Genomic DNA, 21,460 nt, shown 5'->3' on the forward strand with positions numbered 1-21,460 from the left:
AGTATGAGGTTGATTTGACCCATCATAATCAAGGTCAGAGTTCAAAAAACCAAATCCTAACCAAAATTATCGCAACCCTATGAAAATTTCTTTGTTTTTTCTGGCTTTAATTTTACAGTAGAGCCTGTGAGAAACGGTGCAAGGGAGAGACCGAAAAATTGAGATCGTCAAGGTGGGTAAGGACTAGCCTGACCCATTAAGATGTAAATTTTCAAAAGTCCGGCAAAATGAACATACAAAGCGACTTCACTGGGGATCGAACCCAGAATCTCTGGTTCCGTAGACCAGCGCCTTATCCATTGGGCCATGAAGTCTTACATGGCTAACTGGTAACAGAAAATAAAATTATTTGTTTTTTACCACAAAACGGCAGTCTCGTTTGGTTCTTCCCCACACTCGCTGCCGAGAGATATAGGGTTCCGGTGCCCATCAAAATGTGCTCTTTGACGCTATGCTGATTTCATGATATTCGTGGAAATTTATCAACTACTTGGCCGATTCATTAGCTACTCTCAGTTCCAATATTCTTAAAGTCTTCAATTTCTAGATATATCACATCGGTTACATGAGTTTGACGAAACGATCTCCATCGCTTCTCGAGTGCTCTGTTTTCTGAATGCAGAGTTAAAGGGAAAAGGAGGTTAGAAAATTGATATTGAATGATGTTCGATTGATGACCTGAGAGACCAAATGTTACATTCACAGTTTGCTGATCCTGCACTTGGAAGATCTATGATCGCCGCAGTCATTGTAGCAGCGGCAGTGCCGCGGTCAGCAAGTAAGAAGAAGGAGATTCGGAGATTGAGATTTGAGAAGACGAGCGTCTAAATTTACTAATCTACCCTTATTCGCTAGACTCTTCTTCTAATCTTCTTTAAGTGCTACCGAAATGACTGTTTTAACCTCAAAACCTACTCACAATCAGGTGACTTTTTTGACCTTAAAATTAATCACAAAAAGACTGACAAGTGGCAACGAAAGAAAATTCTGGTGGTTTTGCTTCCGGCTGAACCATAGACAACGACTTCCAAGACGATTTCCACCACTAACCAGAACTTTCCAGATACCCCGCACGTGGGCCACGGGCCCAAAACCTTTGCCTATGTTACAAGCTATAAACCTTGGTCTAATTACCTACTAACCCACGGGAAAACTGAATAATTACATTTGAAGTCCAAATGACATGAAAATTAACTCCCAAATGAAATTCAAATCTCCTTTCAACCAATCAGGTTTTAGTATTAGATAGTCTCCTCGATGCCACAACTTAAGATACGACTATCCTACGTGGCACTATGTGAAACGGATATTACATCTGCCAATCAACCACGTACATCGCGTCACACGTGGCACCGGCCATCCAATCCCAATTATTTCTTTCTTTCTCTCTCTCTCTCTCTAGTCTATGGAGGCTGCTCTTCTTCCTTTTCTCTCTCTCTAAACATCTCTGGAAAGCTCCGGAAGACGATTTACAGTAAAAAACTAAATTTAGCTGTACTTTGATCTCGCACTTGTTGATGGTTAAGTTTTTGATGTTTGGGAAATCGTAGTATGAGGTAGTTTCTGGGTCTTGAAGAAGAAAATTGTTTTAGGTTCGTTTCAGCAGAATTGGAAATGTTCAAGTGGAGCTCCAAGCGATTCGCTGAACTGGATTTTGGAATTGGGATCTGTTATTTCTTCATCGGAAATGTTTGAGTGGAACGAGGAAGAGGTAAGAATTCTACGGCCCCTGTTGTTTTTATAGCTTTAACACAAATAAATTAAAATTTGCTTCACCTTCGATGGTACTTGGGTTTTGAGATAACTTCGTTGCTTTTTGGTGGTCCATAATTTTGTAATGGGAAGAGGTAAAAGTTACTGTGAAGGTGGTTTTTTAGTGGTTTTCTTTAGTTATGGGTCTATCAGTACAATGCATTGTTAGGGTAGCAATTTATAGTGAGAAAGTGGCATATAATGTGCTAACAGAGGAAGAACTAACTAGTTACTGCTTATTGGTTTTAAGTTATCATATCAATTAAAACTAATAAAAAAGTAACTTGGTTAATAGATTCATGGAGACTGATCTCACCTAACATTTCCATTTTCTGTTATGTCCCTCTGCTGTATACTGTTTCTACAGATGCAGACGAGACAAGAAGAGGCTTAAGAGTGTGGGGTTAGAAGGGCAAAGGAATAACATCAGACAGGGTGGCCTATACAAGTGTTAGTAGTTTATGAATGCATTATTCTAATCAAACCAATTCAATAAGAGAGTCCAGATGATTTAAAATGACCTCTTGTTGTATTTTTGCATCTACACTCCCTGAAATTCTAGATATGAGAAATCTCCTTAACTCTCTTCTTTATCCTTTAAATTTATTTATTCTGGATTCCTAGTTCCAAGTGGTAGTAGGATAATTCTGGTAGGAGCTTAAAAGTTCTAAGTCTATAAATTTAGTTTTACTTTGATTGATGTAATATCAAAATCCAAAGTTGCTGTCAATATTTTGGATGCCTGATCTCTTATCATCATGTATCATTTGGGTTATCTTTGCAACCCTAAAGAAAAGGCTCATCAAAATTTGGCAATTGTATTATTTCTAGGTAATGGAATAATATTTTCCCTTCCCCATTATTTTTGTTACATCCCATATTGACTATGGCTATCTCAAAACCCCTCCCATGGGGATTTGTTGGCGATTTAGGTTTTTCCCATCATCTCATAAGAACCCGTCTATTATTCCCTAGTGTTTCCATCCAACTCCCATCTATTTCAGAGCAACCCTTAGGTATCCCATACAATTACTGATTATTTTGCTGGAAGATTCTGGGCAGATCCTTAATTCTAGGGAAACTTTTCAAGAAACCCTAAACCTAGAATTAGATTCACATCATGGGTTGGGATGTATGAGAATCTTGAATGATCTCGGTTGTGTCCTTCTATACCTATTGTGAATTCCATAAGAAAGATGCAAAGCACGTGATAGATTTAGAGATAAAGGGTTGTCTTAGAAGGTTAGAGGAGAGGTGCTATAGGTCAATGAGGAGTAACAAGTATAGTAGAAGAAGAGGTTTCATTCGACGCCAACAAGTAAAGTCCTTTGTCCAGTTTACCATGTCCAATCTCCTTCCCTATTACTAGATCTTGAAAGACACAGTAGGAAGGAAAAAAGATTACCTTACAATTCAAGCCATCTGTAAGACTACTAATTAAAAGAAGGTTAGTAGAAAGAGATGGAACATGTAAAACTGAGGACAAAGAAAGGGATGGTGAATGTTGTATGTTGTATGGTTCCCTTTCCAGCAATAGAAGACTAAGAGCCATCAACTATATGAACCTTATCTTTTCCTGAGGTAGGTAAATAATTCAAAAAAGAAGCATAATCTGTCATATGGTTTGTTGCTTCAGTATTAATAAACCATGGAGCAATCCATAGAGCACAAATTGAGGAAGCATGGAAGCCTGTAAATAAGTTACCTGAAGTAGTAAGGTAGGAGTTTGAATGTGCAGGTGAAGGAATATTGGAAGAGGCAGCGACAACCATAGAAGATTGTAGAATGCACCTTAGAGCAAGCAACTTGTCCTAGGAAAAGCCGATATCTGTAGTAGGTGCTGCAGTCTGCAGGAATTGTGTCTGAATGATTAGCTTTTGGTTTACTCTTTTGTTGGGCTCTTTTTTGTTCAAAACAACAGGCTTCCTATGTAATTCCCGCATGTAGCTTTGGTATGATAGGGCACTTAACCACATCTTTGGCTGGTTCTGTTTAAACACCATACTTACACTCTGAAGAGCAAATTTTTCCATTATCGGGTTGTGCAACATAGCTAGACGGCAACTCTCCTCACACTGGACAAGTGCATAAGATTATTCTAATGTAGGAAAGGGAGAACGACTCAAAACTTGTAGCTGAATCTGATCATACTCCATAATCCATATTTAATCCTGCCTAAAAATCATACACCTGAGTTTTATCAACATGCTTCTTGTAGGCAGCCACATCTTTAGGATTAGTAGGTTGGTAGTCACCATAATGATCAAAGTCTTGCGAGAGATATCATAGTTCTATATAGTACTGTGCAACGGTCAACTTCTTTTGTGTAGTTTTATGGGGTTTCGACCGTAACTCATGGATCTGTGCATCATTCCCCATCTGGGCCATAGGTTTCCTTAGTGGCCTTCCAAATGTGGCCTGCTATATCCAACAATAAATACCCCTTGGCAAGATTCTGATGCATGGAATTCAAAAGGAATGACATTAGAAGAGAGTTGTTTGAAATCCATTTATCTTGAAGTACACCAGCAGTTAAGGGTTTGGTGGTAGTGCCTATATTATGGCCAATAAGACCTCTTCCAACAATTGTCAAATAGGCAGAACGAGACCAGATCAAACAATTAGTTCTATCGAACCTAACAAGTAGTGATGTTAAAGGGGGGATATTTTTCATGACTTGTTAGAACAACTTGAACATCCAATTGTGCCATATCTTCAATTAACTCAACCAAAAAAAAAAAAATCACAGAAGAAAATTTCATGGAGACGGAAACAAAATATATTCTTAGGCTGATTGACCCCCCCCCCCCAAAAAAAAAGAACAAAAATCCTGATCAAATCTACTGTTCTTCAGTCTTCAATCCTTTCAAGTTTCAAAGCATCTGAAACATTGCAGGAGTAGATCTGCAACCCAAAAAAAAATTCTGTCGTAGCAAGAGAAGAAAGGACAGCATCAATTCCTGTAAAAAACTACTTCACAGATGCTGCCCAGAAGATCGTAACCCACCAATAGGGAGCCGGCAGTAAGAAAAGGAGTCAGAAAGAGTAAAAAAGAAGAAAGGAGGACGAGGGGGAGGGTGTCGGTGACAGTGAAGAGGAAAACTACCTCTGTCGTTGGCAGAGGGATGTGTCAATGGTGGGAAAAAAGGGAAAAAACAGAGAGCTCTCGTTGGCAGAATAAGAAGAGAGAGATAAAGGCATGAATTTCTTTGTTGATTCTACCTTTCCCTTGGCTTTGATGCCATGTGAAAATTAGTGAATACTTGGATGAATTGTTGTGCCTCTTATTTACAATAATGTGAATGTACAAGATTATATAATTGCCCCTAATGGGAAATAAACTACTGAATAATAATAATAGTAAACTGAACCATAGCTTATAATTGAACCAGGCCACAAACCAACTGAAACAACTAACAGTTAGTAATAGTAATATAGGCAGAGCTCGACCACATTTAAGTAGTTTGACCATCTAGGATTGTAAGCGGAGAACCAAGGGGCAGTAGTAGGCATGGTTTTCAAAGCGTTCGCCTAGGTGGTAAGTTGGTTTTCCAACCGAATTATTTGCCACCGTTTTATTGACATGCAGTTTTTCACCTAATCTCTACCGTTTTGTCGCCTTGTGTGCCTTATTACCGACTAGATGCCAAAATGAATGCTTTTTTGGCATTTTGTACGTAATAATATTTAGTCATTTCGGAATCGGGAATCAATGAATCATTAGATGGACAAGCCACTTATTTGGCATCACACTATCATAGAGGTAAGTAAGAATGTAAAATTGCTGCTTCCATTTTCATACTTATAATTTGATATAGTGCACACTTATATGTTATGATGCTTGATGAGATGAACTTATGTTTGTATTCTTTTTTGGATAATCTTTCATAATTATGATTCTTGAATGCTTGTTTTTTTTGGATGAATGTGATTCTTGAATGTTTGTTTAACTTATAATAGAAATTTATTAGTTTGAAAGTAGTTGTATTGAACAAATTTGACCCAACTGCTTTGGTCGCCTTATTGCCACCTAGGCGCTGCTTTGTCACCTATTCACCTAGGTGAAGCCCCAACCGCTTTGGTCGCCTTGCCGCCTTGACAAACCATGGTAGTAGGTTATAGGTATAAGCTCTGGTGTTGCAGCAGAGTCATGATCTTCTTTTGATCACAATTTTACTTAGATCAGATTTTAGGGTTTCAGACCTGGGATATATGGTTAACAATTAGGGCAGAACTACAACTACTTTAGGGCAAGCAACTAGGACGAGAAAAGAGGAGAGTTTGAAACTTTAACAAATCTGAACTGTTTACTAACTGCATTTCAGAACACAGCCCTAAACCAGATTGCTAAAACAAAGGGGAAAAGTTACAACTGAAGGTTCAGAACTATTATTGGGTACAACCCCAAAAAGGGATTGCAAAAGGGGTGAAAAACTGCTAAGGTACAGCAGGAAAAGAAAATCCCAGGTCTACCACAAGGTTAGGTCTCTAAAACAGAAGTATTCTTTCAACCAAAAGAGAAAAAAAAAAAAAAAAGGTATTCCTAAACAGAAGTATTCCTTCAACCAAAAGAAGAAGAAGAAAAGAAAAAAAAAAGAATAGGGGGAGAACAGGTTCAGGGAAGATCTGGATTAGTTTCTTCTTTTAATCTTAAATCGTAGAAAAGAGAAGCAAGCGGGCTGCAGTTGGTCCATTAATTCCCTTATTGCTGTCCTTAAAAAAGTTAACAAAAATGTGTGGCTAGGGTTCTTTCCAAAAAACTGTAGCTCACTTAGTGATCAATAGACTTAGGTAATCTTCAATTGTTGAGAAGAGTAGCAGCTGCAAGAAGAATACTTAAAGAATGTCCCAAAGCTTTGAGAGAAGGAAAAAAAAAAAAAAAAATTTGCTGCAATTCAGCATTGAGAAAGACTTCCCAGCTGTAATTTGGGCATAATTTGGGCAGAATATCTTCAAGAGTTCCAAGTTTTGAGCCTAAGGCTCTGATACCATGTTGTCACTTTTCAGTATAAAAAGTGATTACTCAGAGAATGTTGCTTTATTTATGGGCCCCAATGAGGTATTTATATTACAAGCTGTTAAGGCCTACTCTGAGTAGGAAACTCCTACTTCTAGTAGGCAAAGAAATATAAATACAAGAAGGAATAGAAAACCAATCTAGAACTGAAATACAAAGTAATAAACAATGTAGTAAATAAATAAAGGATCATAAACATAGTTAGAATAGGAGTTTTAATGAGGAGTCCTACATCTATTAGGAAACCTCAGTCTTATTCAAATTAGTAAACCTCTTGCAATGCTATTTGTTAGAAAATAAACTTTAATCAACCAAAACAGTGTAATAACAAGAAGAATTGAGAAGAAGAAGAAGAAGAAGAAGAAGAAGAAGAAGAAGAAGAAGAAGGAAAAAAAAGCTTAGAACTCCTAGAATCGCAGCCTCTTATTTAGAGCTATCAATAGTCTAGATTACAACTTGAGAAGCAAGCCATCTTGCCCTCTATAAAAGGAAATAAAGATTACAACTTATGGACATAATTTTCTAGTCTTCCAACTCCTAAAATCTGTCTAAAATAGGAAGTACTGAAAAAGGAAAGTTCTGAAATTAATAACTAACAAAAAATAGAAACTATGCTTTCTAGAAACTCCCAAAACTTCTGTAGCAAGATTCCTACATTAGAAATAGAAAGCAGAGGCATAATACAATTGACGTTACTGTTCATGTGAACAGTAAAACAACGCAGAACTTGTGTATGCTTCAACACTCCCGCTCAAGCTAGAGCCTAGAGTATACACAAGGCAAACTTTAGCTTGCACAATAAGACTAAAATTGAAAGTAAGCACCAATCTTGAATGTGTAGCAATAACAGACGTTGATAAACACTGAGAGAACTTCATCCATGAGATAATCAACACCAACAAAAAAAACTTTAACTCTTCATGTCAAAAAATACCAATAATGAGAAAAATCAACAACATTGAAGACGAATAAAATTCACAAGTATAGCAACATCAAAGGCACTATCCAATAATGCCAATAGTGGGGAGGAATCTCCACACTGATTCTTCAAAATTGCAGCTTCAACGTTCATATAAGCACTTTGCAAGAAGACAAGTAGTTGGTAAAGTATGGGTAGGTAAAAGACAATATTGGTTACTATGGACCAAGTACGCAGGTAAAAAATAGTATTGGTTACTGTGAACCAAGTAGGTAGGTAAAATACAATATAGGTTACTGCGGACCAAGTAGATAGGTAAAAGACAGTATAGGTTATTGCGGACCAAGTAGATAGGTAAGAGACAATATAGGTTATTGCGAACCAGATAGGTAAAAGGTAGTATATGTTACTACGGGCCACAATTAGGTTGGTTAAAGCATGGTGGGAGATCTCGCTCCAGAGCGAGATCTCGCCACTAAGAAAAAGCGAGATCTCGGTCGAGATCTACCAAAAAATGCACGTTATCTCGGTGGCCCATCTCGGTGGGTTTTAGGGCCCTGGTTGGCCTGAAACTTGGTAAGCCTATTTAATGCCTTTTGAACACATTGGTGGCCTTAGATTTGTGAGAAAATAACCCTAACTATGTCTTCTAAGTTGAACCTATGTGTAAAATCGAAATTCTGTGAAATGCAAGGTTAGACAATTTGTAATGTAAAGATATCAAGTAATTCAAGTTATCAACTATCAAGTATCAAATATATTAACAATTAAACATTACACATCAAGTATTCAAGTGATCAAACTATCAAAGAACTTAAATAGTTAAATCATGAATGCCTTCAAAATTTTACAACCATAAGAAGTTTTAGACTTTTAGTAAGTCATAAATCATAATCCATAAGTTCCCAAATCACAATCACAACTCACAAGACTGAAAAGATCATAAGAGTACAAGAGACAAGAGTAAGAAGATTAGTAGATTACAACTTTCAACTTACAAGACTATAAGAGTATCATTCAGCATTCTGCATCAATTGATTCTGAACGGTGGCCACATATGACTCCCAAGTCAACCCATCACTGCAGTATGTCATATATCAGTTTATATGGAACTGATATGTCTCCATGTCAGAATACTGGAGGAATAGCACTCTAGGATAACAGTCAATCGTGGGTGGGTGAAAGAGCCATTGTTGTTGTTGTTGTTCGTATTGTTGTTGAGTATATGGGTAGGGGTTTTAAAACCACTCAGTTAACAACCCACCTTCACTCCCATATGTGTACACTCCAGGTGCAAGGTCTTGAGGAATAGCATGACCTCCATAAGAAGAATAACCACTGTAATCTGACCTGGTGTTGTGATCCCCGTATAGATACCCCGACGACAAGCAAGTGTCCAAACTCTACTATTGTGAATCACTGTGACCATGATCTAGGCTCATGCTTCCCATGTTCAATTCAGGATCATGCATGCTTGCATCATCATTCGTTTACCCCTGGTTTGATTTGCTCTTCCTACTCCTAGCATAAGTCCGAGAGATAGGGGAATTGTGGCTTGCATGTGTCGGATGACTCAGACCTGGTGGAGGTGACTCCTTTTGTTGACGTTGACTTCCACCAGCAACACCACTAGCCTGACTGCCTCCATGACTTGATGGCTGACTGCCACTTGGCTCTCTGGTATCATCGGCATCATCTGAACCCCCTCTACTAGTTGTCACCTCAGTTGTTTCAAGTTGACCAGGTGGCTCCACAAATGGTACAGTTGCTCCTTTTGATGTTGCTACAGATGTCTCGACCCTCATCAGAAGACACGTGCTCAGCCACAGCATCTGAGCCCATAGCAGCAGCAATGGTAGGATCTGGCTGCCCTCTTGGCCCATCCAACACTGGGCCACCTTGATCCCTAACCCACTGATATATGACATCATCTTCCTCATCTTCTGCAAGGGGCTTGTGGAATATATCAGTCAACTCAATCGGTTCACGATTATCGTCATCTACATCATCTTGTATGTGCCCTACTCTCAATCTCATGTTGTAATGCACATACACTAAGTCCTCAAGCCTCTTACTCCCCAATCTGTTCCGTACCTTACTATGGATGAGCGAGAAGGTGCTCCAGTTCCTCTCGCAACCAGAAGATGAGTAAGTCTGTGAGAGTACTTTAATTGCTATGTCCTTGAGATTTGGCGCACTAGTTCCATATAGCACCCACCAGTCAGCTGCATAACCAAAAATAAGAATGCATTAGGCAAGTAAATCTTTATATTTATATAACTTATCAGTTATCATTATAGAGTTATAGACTTAATGACTTATAGTGTTGTACTATTTACCAGGATCATTTTTTTTTGCTTAGTTGCAACTTCAGAAGGCTTTCCAAAACTCCTAGAGGCATCCTTGAACTCCCTGATCTGTACACCAATTCTTCAATTATTGTATTAGGTATATGCTTAATGTACTAATGCAAGAAGTTGAAGAAACAATTGAATAAGTTCTCACCTCTCCATTAATTGTCCCTTGTATGATGGGATTTGACACAAGCTTCTCCACCATGTCTTGCACCGCATTCATCAACTTTACATCAAGCCCCAGATCATTCTTGTAATGGTACTTTGGGTTGAGGTAGTAAGCTTGCATTGTGGAAATAAAAAATTTGGTTAGTGATTTGGTTGTTTACTTGTTTATAAATTATAACTTATAACAAATTAAGAATGTAAATTAAAGTATACAACAAAAACTTAAAGACTTAAAAGTGACTCACCAGCCAAGTGCAAAGGATGCATCAAGTGCATCTCCCATCTATTATCTATGATCCTCTCGTAGGATTTGAAGGAGCTAGGGGTAACAGCTCTAACCAACTCTTTCATTTGCTCGAGGGCAGCATATATGTGGGGCATTATGGGCTTCATCTCCGAATCCACCATCCTTAAAACAAACACAATAAGCTCTATAATGCCTAGTGTCTTATTCAACTGCCTCCAAAAGGAATCATTAGCAATGGTTTGTTGGGCTAGTACTGCATCAAGATGGCTAGATCCACGCCAATTAAACCACTCCTCACTTGTAAACATGTGCCGTAGACCCACCACTTTCTTTTGGAAGCTTTTCAGAGCTACATAGTTGGTGGCGAATCTAGTCAATCCAGGTCTGACTAGATCACCCTTGCAGTGGTTCCTCATCATCTTCAGCACATAACCATGGTTATAAATAAAATTAATTATCCTTCTAGCCCTCTCAACCACAGTATTGGTTGACCTTCTTTTCCCCAAATCCTTCAACACAAGATCAATCGAATGTGCTGCCCATGGTGTCCAAAAGAGGTGGATCCTGCTATTCTTCTTCATCAACATTTCATCAGCTTTTTTGAAGTTAGCACCATTATCTGTGACAATTTGGATAACATTCTTTGGCCCTACCTCGAGGACCACCTCCCTAAGAAGCTTGTAAAGGTAGTCAGCATCTTTGATTTTATCTGAGGCATCCACTGACTTAAGGAAGGATGTCTTTCCATTGCAGCTCGCTATGAAATTAATGGACTGTCTAGTAGGACCAATCCATCCATCAGCAATCACAATAGCACCATATGTACTCCGTTTTTCCTTTAATGAACCAATGTATTCATCCACCTCCTGCTTTACCTTTGGTAAATATTTATTCATTACTTCCCAAGCTGTTAGGCCTTTAACCCCTACACCTGCCCTAACAACTGCATTGATCATCCCCTGATAGTATGGTGTTTTGGCTACATTGGCTGCAATGTTGTTGTAGAGCATGAATTTGTTGATTGCCAACCTAGCTTCCTCCTCCCTAATGCCTTCTTTACCTCCAGCAACCATATATGGAATGCTTCTTTGATAGATGTCCTGATGCTTGAAGAGGGAGGGGTCTTGGTCAAATGTGGCATCATAATGTCTAGTCCTCCTCCTCCTTTCGGTCCTCTTAGTTCCCTGAAAACTATGTATAGGTGGCATGGATGCCCCTGACCTCAAACCTCCTGCTCCCCTTGTCTGTTCATATTGCCTCACATTCTCAACATGTAAGGACTGTCTGCTAACTTCCATTGCAACCTTCATCTGTCTCCACTCGGCCCGTGACTCAACACCCATAATCCTCCTCTCTTCATCGTTGCTTGACTCCTCATCAACATCAAGAAAAGGTCTAGACAACACTGTATCCTCAAATTCCCTTTGCTTTTATGCCATCTCGTCTTTTTTTTTGTTTCCCTCCTTTTAAAGTTGCTGCAATTGCTTTTTGCACTTCATAAGGAACCTTGGGACATTTGGAAACATCTTTGTTGCCACCAGCCAAATGTTGCTTTAATCTGGTTAAACCACCAGAATTCAAAGTCTTGAGGCAATACTTGCATCTGGATTTTTTCTTGTCGGCAGTGGATCCCCATGTTGCCAAGCAATGTCCTGAGTCCCACTACTAGTGCCGCCACTCCCACTAGTTGCCATTTAAGATACAAATGTACAGCACTGAAAGTCTGAAATACATATATGAATGTTCTCAAATAATCATTAGAATAATTTTTAGATACATAAAAACATGTAAAAACAATTTATAAAACAACAAAACACACACTTTGTTCTAAGATAACATATATACAATGCTCAAACAAACATGTTTGTATTTTTAGAATAAACTACATAATATGAGCATCATTTAAAAAAAAAAACAAATAAATTTTTGATAACATATTATTTTTTATAATTATTTTATGTAAAAACAATTTATAAAACAACAAAACACAAACTTTGTTCTAAGATAACATATATACAATGCTCAAATAGACATGTTTGTATTTTTAAAATAAACTACATAATATAAGCATCATAAAAAATAAAAAGATAATTTTTTAATAAAATATTTTTTTTCATAAATTTTTTATTTAATTATTTAAATAAAATATATATAATAAATACAACAAGCATGATAATCAAAATATGAATACATGGGATTGTAGCCCTTTAAATGTAGTTTAACATAAGTGGTAATCACATTCATATTATAAGTATTTATTTATAATTTATAATTTTAATTTTTTAGATAATATATTTTTTAATACGAAAATTAAAAAAAAAATTAATACAAAAAATTAAAATTTTTCCATGAAAGTGTAGATCAAAGCTTGATCATCAACATATATTTATACCACACTCTGACACTCCTACACTCATTGTAGAACTTTCTATTTGAAAAAATTCAAATTTGGGGGAAAATCTTACCTTTGTTGAAGATCTCTTGAAATAAGCTTGAATCACTTGAAATATGCTTGAATCTGTTGTTGTAGATGTGTTGATGATGTTTTGAAATGAAATCCCCAACAAATTCCTGCCAAAAATTGACTTTTCCGACCAAAATTCCACTTCCAGCAAGAGAGGGGCAAGAGAGAGGATCGAGAGAGGCGAGATATGCCTCCCTCGAGCGAGACATGGGCTTTTTAAAGCCCCTAAACAAGTGAAAAAACAATTGTCAATGAGATCTCGCCGAGATATTGGCGAGATCTCGAGTCGAGATATCCCGTCTCTCAACTCTCGCCTCCCATCTTGTCTCGCGAGATCTCCCACCTTGGGTAAAAGTAGTATATGTTACTACAAACCAAGTAGACAGGTAATGGTAGGTAGGTAAATGTAGGTAATGCTATTGTTGTAGAATGCCATAAGTTAGTGTTGCTCCATTGGCTGAGATTGCATGTGTTGTCATTGTTGGCAACCAAAATATAGCGTGTTCTAAGAATACATGGCTTGTATTGAAGCGAAGGTCCTATAGAAGGCTTTGGGCATTTGCTATGTTTTTAGAGGGTGATTAACACTATTACAATAGTTTTGAGTGTTTGTGAGAATATTTAAGTGTTTTGGGTGAAGCAAAGATTCCTTAGAATGGTGGATTTTATAGGTCACTGCACAAGGGTCATCTTGGATGAATTTTTGGGTAGTCATCATCCAATTGTTTTATGGGTTCAACTTCAACTGCAAAACCGTAGTTAATGAAGTCTTCTTTCCAACACACTTTTCGGATTGTGATTTCGATATCAAATAAGGAAGTTATGAGGTTTTTCATGAGAGTGTGAGATATAAAAGCAAATTTATGCTATGTAGAAATAAGATGAGATTTAGCCTCTGTGGTGAAAATTTGCTCTCTGTGATGTAATCTACATTCAGGGGTTTGAAAATAATTTTTAAAGAGTTTAGGGGTCTTTGTGAAATAAGTTTTCTATTTTAGGGAGAAACATGTAATTTTGAAAGATTGAATGGTGCAATCTAATGGTTATTAGAAGGACATGGATGAAGATCCGATTTTAGGGGACGAGATTGATGCGCTTGGTTTTCAAGTATCCATGACGAAAAAGATTTAGTCACTAGGTGTTTGGTTGGCTGGGAGTATGCATTTATGGTATATTACGAAGTATAGTGATTAAAATGATCTAGTGTGTTGTATGTTTAAGATAGAATAAAAAAGATTCTATTTGAAATAATCTTGTGAGGTCTCATATAACTTAAGACATCCCACCGCCCAAATCTCACCCGCCATTTTAAAGTGGATATCCAATGGTTTATGTGATTAGATTCTCTTTGGGACTCATCCAGAAGATGAAATCCAATGGTTCCTCAACATCAATGTTCATCCTCTTTAAAGGCCTGAATTTGAGCTAAACAAAAGTGGGTTTTTAAGGTTTTTGGCTTGTGGAGACTAAGAAAAACAAGGAGGAGAAGCCAAGAAGCAAGATTGGTATGGAGAACAAGCTCAGATGTGTATTTTGGTGAAAACGTTGAAGAAGAAGGTGAGTAATCTATTGTAATCTTCCTCATTTGAAAAGTTTTACCTTTTAAGTAGTTGCTTGTTAGGGTTAAGTTGTTGAGGTTGTGGCCTTATACTTTTGTGGGTGTAAGAGTTCACACTAGAGTGGGTGCTCCATGTTTTGAATGTATTAAGAGTGGGTGCTCTTTGATCATTGTAGTGATCAAGATTTTAGTTGAAAAGAATTGAGTAAATACAAAGCTCTATTTAGGGCATTATTCCGTGGATGTAGGCAATCTAGGCGAACCACGTAAATTTAGTGTCTTGTGTTTCTAGTTTATTTTTCATTGCATATATTGGAGTGCTTTGATTGCAAAGTGGTGGTGCACTGTCTGGTAGACCTAACCACATTGTGGTGTGTGGTGGACCTACCCTTTTGTAATTGATAACTACATGATTATCTTGACCAATCTTGTTTTGAGCTTAAAGAAGTGTCAAATTAGAGAGAATTTTAAAAGACACTGATTCCCCCCAACCCTCTCAGTGGCAACTTGGGAATAACAGTTGTGGACAAAGATCTTCACAAATAATATCCTTCAACACACCTTGAGTAAATATAGAATATGGTACCATTCTCCCCCTCACGTATAACATTACACGTGGACAATTAATGACAACTAATATCCTGTATAAAAATATCCCAAGCAACAATTTCCAATGAGACCCTTATAGTAGATGTAATCTTCAGTCATCTAGCAATTCTGAATCCAAGAAACATCTTCCAAACTCTCCCCATGGTGGATTAAGATAATGACAACATTGTAATAAACCAGAATTTTTCAAGGGGTTATTGGTAAATATATAAGCCCAATGACACTTCTGTAATAAATCAGATTTTTCAAGAGGCTGTTTGTAAATAAAGAAGTGATGGAACTAAATGTATAAATGGAGGACAGACTTGGAAGGGAAAACACTTGACGACAAGATTATAATATAGTATAAGAGAGATGTGTAATTAAAGAAAACAGGGATATAGAATGTGGAAAAAAAGATAGGACAGGGGGAATAATGTCAATCAGAAACAGAACAAGAATCAAACTCAAAATTGAATAAGGCTTTAATAGGAGGTAAAAAATAGAAATGAACTGACAAAGATTGAACCAGCTATGAATGAAGACTGAACCAATTAAACTTGAGCCAGAACTGAACCAAGACTGAACCAGTTATGAATCACACCAAACCAAATCATGATAGGGAAATATAAAATTCTGCAGTATGCAGAAACAAGCAGGAGAAAAAGAAGATGTAGCTATTTCTAAATCTTATCCAAGTTCTGGAATCTAAGTACAGATAATAGATAGAAGAGATCAGTTTACATAATCAAGCCTAATCTAAGTAGCACTTTATTTGCAGTAGCAGGTGGCTGCGTACCAAAACCTGAAGAAGAATAGCAGAAAAATTCTGCAACACAGAATTGAATATGTGTTTGCAAAGAAAAACAAATCTGCAGAAGGATTTAGAACTGCAGAAAATAATAGATTGAAGTAATCAATCAAGTTCTGGGATAAGTAGGGGAAGAAAAGGTATGAGAGATCAGCTTATATTTTCATCTGATCTAATGATAAATAAGTACAGCGGTAGGTGGCTGCGCACCAAAGAGAGGGACACCGAAAGGGAACTTCAGAAGAGAACACCGAGAACAACATCGTGTTGATTAAAAAAAGCTCTGATACCATGTTAGAAAATAAACTTTAATCAACCAAAACAGTGCAATAACAAGAAGAACTGAGAAGAAGATGAAAAAATAAAAAGAAATAAAAAATAAAAAATAAAAAAAAGGAAGAGAAGAGAAGAAGAAAGAAAAAGAATAGATAGGAATCACATAAGCTTGCGATTCTACCTTAGAACTCCTAGAATCGCAGCCTCTTATTTATAGATATCAATAATCTAGATTACAACTTGAGAAGCAAGCCATCTTGCCCTCTATAAAAGGAAATGAAGATTTCAACTTATGGACATAATTTACTAGTCTTCCAACTCCTAAAATCTGTCCAAAATAGGAAGTACTGAAAAAGGAAAGTTATGAAATTAGTATCTAACAGAAAATAGAAAATATGCTTTTTAGAAACTCTCAAAAAGTGTAGCAAGATTCCTACATTAGAAATAGAAAGTAGAGGCATAATACTGTTCACGTTACCATTCATGTGAATAGTAAAACAGCCTAGAACTTGCGTATACTTCGACACTATCAATTCCTCCCTAGGAGAGCCATCGGAGCTGGAGTTGGACTCTGTTAGAGCATCAGGTCTTGGACCTTGAAGACTGTAGGGAAGTTGTCACTTGTGTTGGCCAAGGAAGCACTCCAAGGGGGAGACCTTACACAAGCAACAATCCTTAGGCATGGGACTTATTCTCCCTATTTCTACTTTTCTCTTTTTTCTCTGTGGCAACCAGTTATCCGGTACTTAAATCTTGCCTAAGTGCTATCCAATTGGACACCTACCTTCTCACCATTAAATTTTCTGATTTGTGGACGAAACCCTCAGCAACCTAAACCTATCATTTGATCCAAACCTCAGCCCATTAGACCTTGGAAGGCCATTTAGCATATAGGTAGAAGTACATAAATACTAATTTGCTATTTTGCCAATTTAGATAGTTATTTTCACAATGGAACACCAAAACATTCTGTTTGCCGTGGTGACACCTTACGGCTACCTTGTTGCTGAGCCATTAAGGAAGACCCTTAAACACTGTGATTGCGCCACCGCCTTAATAGCTATGAACATAAACAGTTCTTCCCTAAATTTTTAAACTACTGAACCTGAGGGCAAAAAGGGGGTTTGAGTTACAAGAGGTGAAGAAGAAAAGGAAGGAAATTTGTTGGAGAAATATTAAAGGACCTAAGGTTTTTTGTTGTCCCAAATTAACTGCTTGGGTGTTTTTGTTGACATTTTGCAACCACAGGGTGCAATTGCAATTTTGTAGAACTGAGGTACCTTCAGCTCTTTAATGAACCTTAAGGGGGGTTGCTTTGAAAATTTCCCTAATGATATTCTTTTTTACACAATCATTTAGATGCAACTTCATCATGTCCCACCTTTCATGCCACTTGCCAGTATGTATTTTATTATTCTGAAGTGTAGGTCTAGCCAAAAAATTGACACTCATTTCCATATAGGTTAATATACTTTTCTAACTTGTGATTTTCATGGAAGTTTTGATTTTTATTGATACATTATTTCTTTCATATTTGTGTCCATAAATTTGTTGGGTCGCATTCTTTCACCTTAAAATAAGTTTCTTATGGTAATTATCTGCTAAATGTTGGATTTTTTCTTGTTTCATTTATTAATTTTTTTAAAAAAAATTTAAGTTATTGTTCTGAGGGTGAAATCTGGATGACTTAATCAACTTAAGATTCAATTGTAGTTATTTCTAATTACAGCAATTCCTTTTAAAATTAAGTTAATTTTCAGTTTGCAGACATAATATGGGGTGAGGCCGGTGAGAGTGATGACCACATTGTGCCTTATCCAAAGGAAGATGGCCAGAAGGTTCTTGTTACATTTGGAGACCCAATCAAGAAACAAGGAGATCAAGGCTCAAACCCTAGCAAAACCGTAGAGCAGAAGACGCCAGGACCTAATAATGCTTCTGCTGACCGTAGACTGGAAAGTGGTTTGGTATTTAACAGAAATGAAGGATTTTCAACTCCAGGATTTGACATGGATTCTTGGTCTGATTTGCCATTGTCAATTTCTGAATGCGGTAATGGATTTGCTGTCAGAGATGGTCAGGATTCTATCAGTGAAATCAGCAGTTTCAATCCATCAAGAGGTGATGCAGCTCAACTAGATATGACATACTTTACCATATTAATTCCTCATTTTCTGATGGTTTGTTTCTCTCAATACTCAATAGATGATACAGCTCAACTAGATAGTGATCGTGAATTGTTTGTGGATGAGCATATTGACAAACAAGATGGATTTCTTGACTATGGTTGGGATAACATTGAGAGTTTTGATGACCTTGATAGATTATTTAGGTAATGCAGGATTTCTACATTCTTTTCTTTACTCTTAATAGATTATCTCATCTAAAATCCATGAAGCTGAGGTGGAAAATTGAGTTATCATCTAAGAATTTTAATGCTTCCACTTTTCTTTCAGTTCATTAAATTGTAATTATCAGTCTGATCCATTGCCCTCACACAAGTCAAATTTTGCAGAGACGATGATTCCATATTTGGACATGAAAATCTTGGTAATGTGGATGAACTGTGGTCATCTACAGATGCAATTAGCAGCCCAGCAGCATCCTTCCCTTTGTCTAGAGCATTAAAGAGTGCGCCTGAGCAATGTGAGGTCAAAATGGAATTTGTGCCACATGAAGCCAAATCTTCTACCCCTGGAAATGGCAAGATGAATGATCTTGACTCTGAGGGTTTACTTAATTTGCATCCAACCAAGGATGCAGTTTCTGGGAAGCAAAACTGCTCATCTGTTGAATCACTGATTGAATGTTCAGCAGAGGGAAGCAAGCCGTTGTTGAGGGAGAAGGTAGGCTACTATTATTATAATGAATGATTAGTCCTTTAGCATTACATTTTTGTATTAAAGGAAGGGTAAATATAAATGTCAAGTATGCTTGTGATTATACTAGAGCTTCAAGACAACTATTCTGCCAGATAGACAGATTATTGGTCATTTCATCTGTTGGATAAAGAGGCGATCTTCTAGAAGTCACCTATAAAATGACAAAGTCTAATCCATTCTGCTATTCCTGTTTATTGGCATGCATCTGTGTATATCATTGCATGCATATCCTGTATTTTAGCCATTCCTGTCCACTTTTCAGTTACTGAGCAGGGTGGATGGTTTAGATAGGAAAATCCATTAAGATGGTCACTCAAATCTGTGACTTCTGGAAATGCCAAATGGTTGTGATACCAATAAAAACCCTCAAAGAAATTAGTCCTCATTCCCACTATTCTTTTACCATGTTATGATTGATGTTCCTATCCCAACTATTGGATTGAAGAGGTTAAGATTTGGATTAACCATGTGTCAAATTTTAGAGCCATGTTTCCTTGTATTGGAGAACCTGTGCCTGCATGCCGTTAGTACTTTGATTATTATTGTGCTCTCATCCCCATAGATTTTGAAAGCTTTGTTTTTCCACACGGAAAATCTAGGAAGGCTGAAACTTTTACTTTTAACAGGGAACTAAGGGACTACCTGTCCACAAAACTCGGGTCCATTTATTTGTCTTACGGCAGTTGTTGGCATATAAGTTGGGTGTTTAGGGAAGCTTACTACCACCACAGACATGTAGGAACCATTTTGATTGATGTATGTATATCAATTTAAAGTGTTTTGTTTCTCAGACAACTCCAGAGGAAATTGGAAAGACTGAAGCATCAAACTCCTACTCTGTTAGCATGAAGGATATCACAGAAGAGGTAGTTTCATGAAAAACTATTCATCAAAACAATATTATTATACTGTGTAAAATATACATACTGGACTTGAGTTATTGAATGTAGATATTGCCTCTTGGTTTGTTTATGCTGCACAAATAAGTAGGAACCATATTCTGTTGTGTACTGAAAATGCCCATTCTCAGTGTGCATTCACGTGCCAACCTTGCTTAAGATGTCATGTTAAGGTATTGCAATTGCCGTATTTTAGCTGTGACCTTTATGCTAATCTGAAGTTGATTGAGCTGGAATTTTTCCAGCTTTTTCTTAATGTTATTGCAATAATAGGCTGTTGTGTACTCAACAGCTTAAGCTTTTAGAATAATCATTCTATAGTCTTTTCTACCTAACGTTCAGCTCCATACACTGTTCCTGGATGTGGTACTATCCAATAACATTTTTCTTTTTGAGTTCTTGAGGAATACATTGGTGACAATACTAGGCTGCCTGGAATATGCAGGTCCACTGCAACTCCCTCCCCCTCATGGCTTTTGCCAAGAAGCTCTGTAATTTGAAAATTGTCCTTAAGCCTTGGAATTTCGCTTCCTTTGGCAATATCTCCTCCCTTGTCTTCTCCTGTCGTTCCAATCTCTATTGGGTCTAGGCCCTTCTTGACTCCAATCCCTTGTACCCTTCTCTTGTTGAAGAAGAGAAATCCCTCTCCCTCGAGTTGTCCTCTTTGACTTCCCAAAAGGAAAGCTTCCTTTGCGACAAGTCTAGAGTTAAGTTTCTTAAGTTGGGATATTCTAACACCTCCTTCTTCCATCGCTCCCTTAAAGGTTGCCACAACTACAACTCGATTCCCACACTCCTCTCCACAAATGGTGTCTAGATTTCCAATGTGGATGGCATTAAGAGAGAGGTCATAGCCTTCTTTTCTTCCTTCCTAGCTCCTCCCCCCCCCCCCAATTAGCCCCTTCCTCTTAACCTCCTCAAAAATTTGTTCCCCCCAACCTTTTCGATTCTCTTCTCTCCATCCCCTCTAATGTTGAAATCCTTACTGCCATAAACTCCCATAAGCCGAACTGGGCCCTTGGGCCGGATGGCTTTTGTATGGGTTTTTTCAAGGCCTCTTAGGGCATCCTAGAAGAGGACCTCATCAATGCGGTTCGTAGTTTCTTCCTCAATCCCTTGCAACTTGCCTCAACTAACCAAATCTTCCTTTGCCTCATCCCTAAAAGCCTAGTGCCTCCTCTATCTTGGATATTTGCCCTATCTTCCTTTATAACCTCTTTTACAAGTTCATTGTCAAAGTCCTTGCAAATTGAATAAAACTTGTCATTCAGTCCTTTGTTAGCAAAAACCAATTTGCTTTTATTGCATGCAGGTCTATTGCGAACAACATTCTCCTTTCTGCTGAGATTGTCCGGGGGTTTGACCACTCCTCCCACTCCCCATGGCCATTCTTAAGGTTGACCTTCGTAAGGCTTTTGACTCCATCTGGTGGGACTTCATCCTCTACGTCTTGGTCTTTATGGGATTTCCCCCCTCCTTTGTCCGTTGGATTGAAGCCTGCATCTCCTTCTCCCACTTCTCCGTT

General features: G+C 37.6%; 1 protein-coding gene and 1 non-coding gene across 4 annotated transcripts in view; one reads left to right on the forward strand and one right to left on the reverse strand.

Moving 5' to 3' along the window:
• Window positions 1–241: 241 nt before the first annotated feature.
• TRNAR-ACG (transfer RNA arginine (anticodon ACG)) lies at window positions 242–314 on the reverse strand. The gene has a single exon. It is a non-coding gene; the product is annotated as a tRNA-Arg (tRNA).
• A 1,106-nt stretch (window positions 315–1,420) lies between these two features.
• The window catches only part of LOC149024471 (protein LNK2-like), a 62,622-nt gene continuing 42,582 nt past the window's right edge, over window positions 1,421–21,460 (forward strand). For 2 of the 3 annotated variants that reach the window (XM_089144693.1, XM_089144695.1), the window contains exons 1-5: window positions 1,421–1,711; window positions 17,915–18,275; window positions 18,360–18,486; window positions 18,670–19,000; window positions 19,828–19,902. In XM_089144693.1, the coding sequence (XP_089000819.1) occupies window positions 1,688–1,711; window positions 17,915–18,275; window positions 18,360–18,486; window positions 18,670–19,000; window positions 19,828–19,902 (918 nt within the window). In that variant the 5' untranslated portion in view covers window positions 1,421–1,687. The remainder of the gene's footprint in view (window positions 1,712–17,914; window positions 18,276–18,359; window positions 18,487–18,669; window positions 19,001–19,827; window positions 19,903–21,460) is intronic. The other variant, XM_089144694.1, reaches the window with a different exon arrangement.

This window comes from Hakea prostrata, chromosome 2, assembly GCF_041222555.1.
Source record: "Hakea prostrata isolate BN-2017 chromosome 2, UWA_Hpros_2, whole genome shotgun sequence".
NCBI lineage: Eukaryota > Viridiplantae > Streptophyta > Magnoliopsida > Proteales > Proteaceae > Hakea > Hakea prostrata.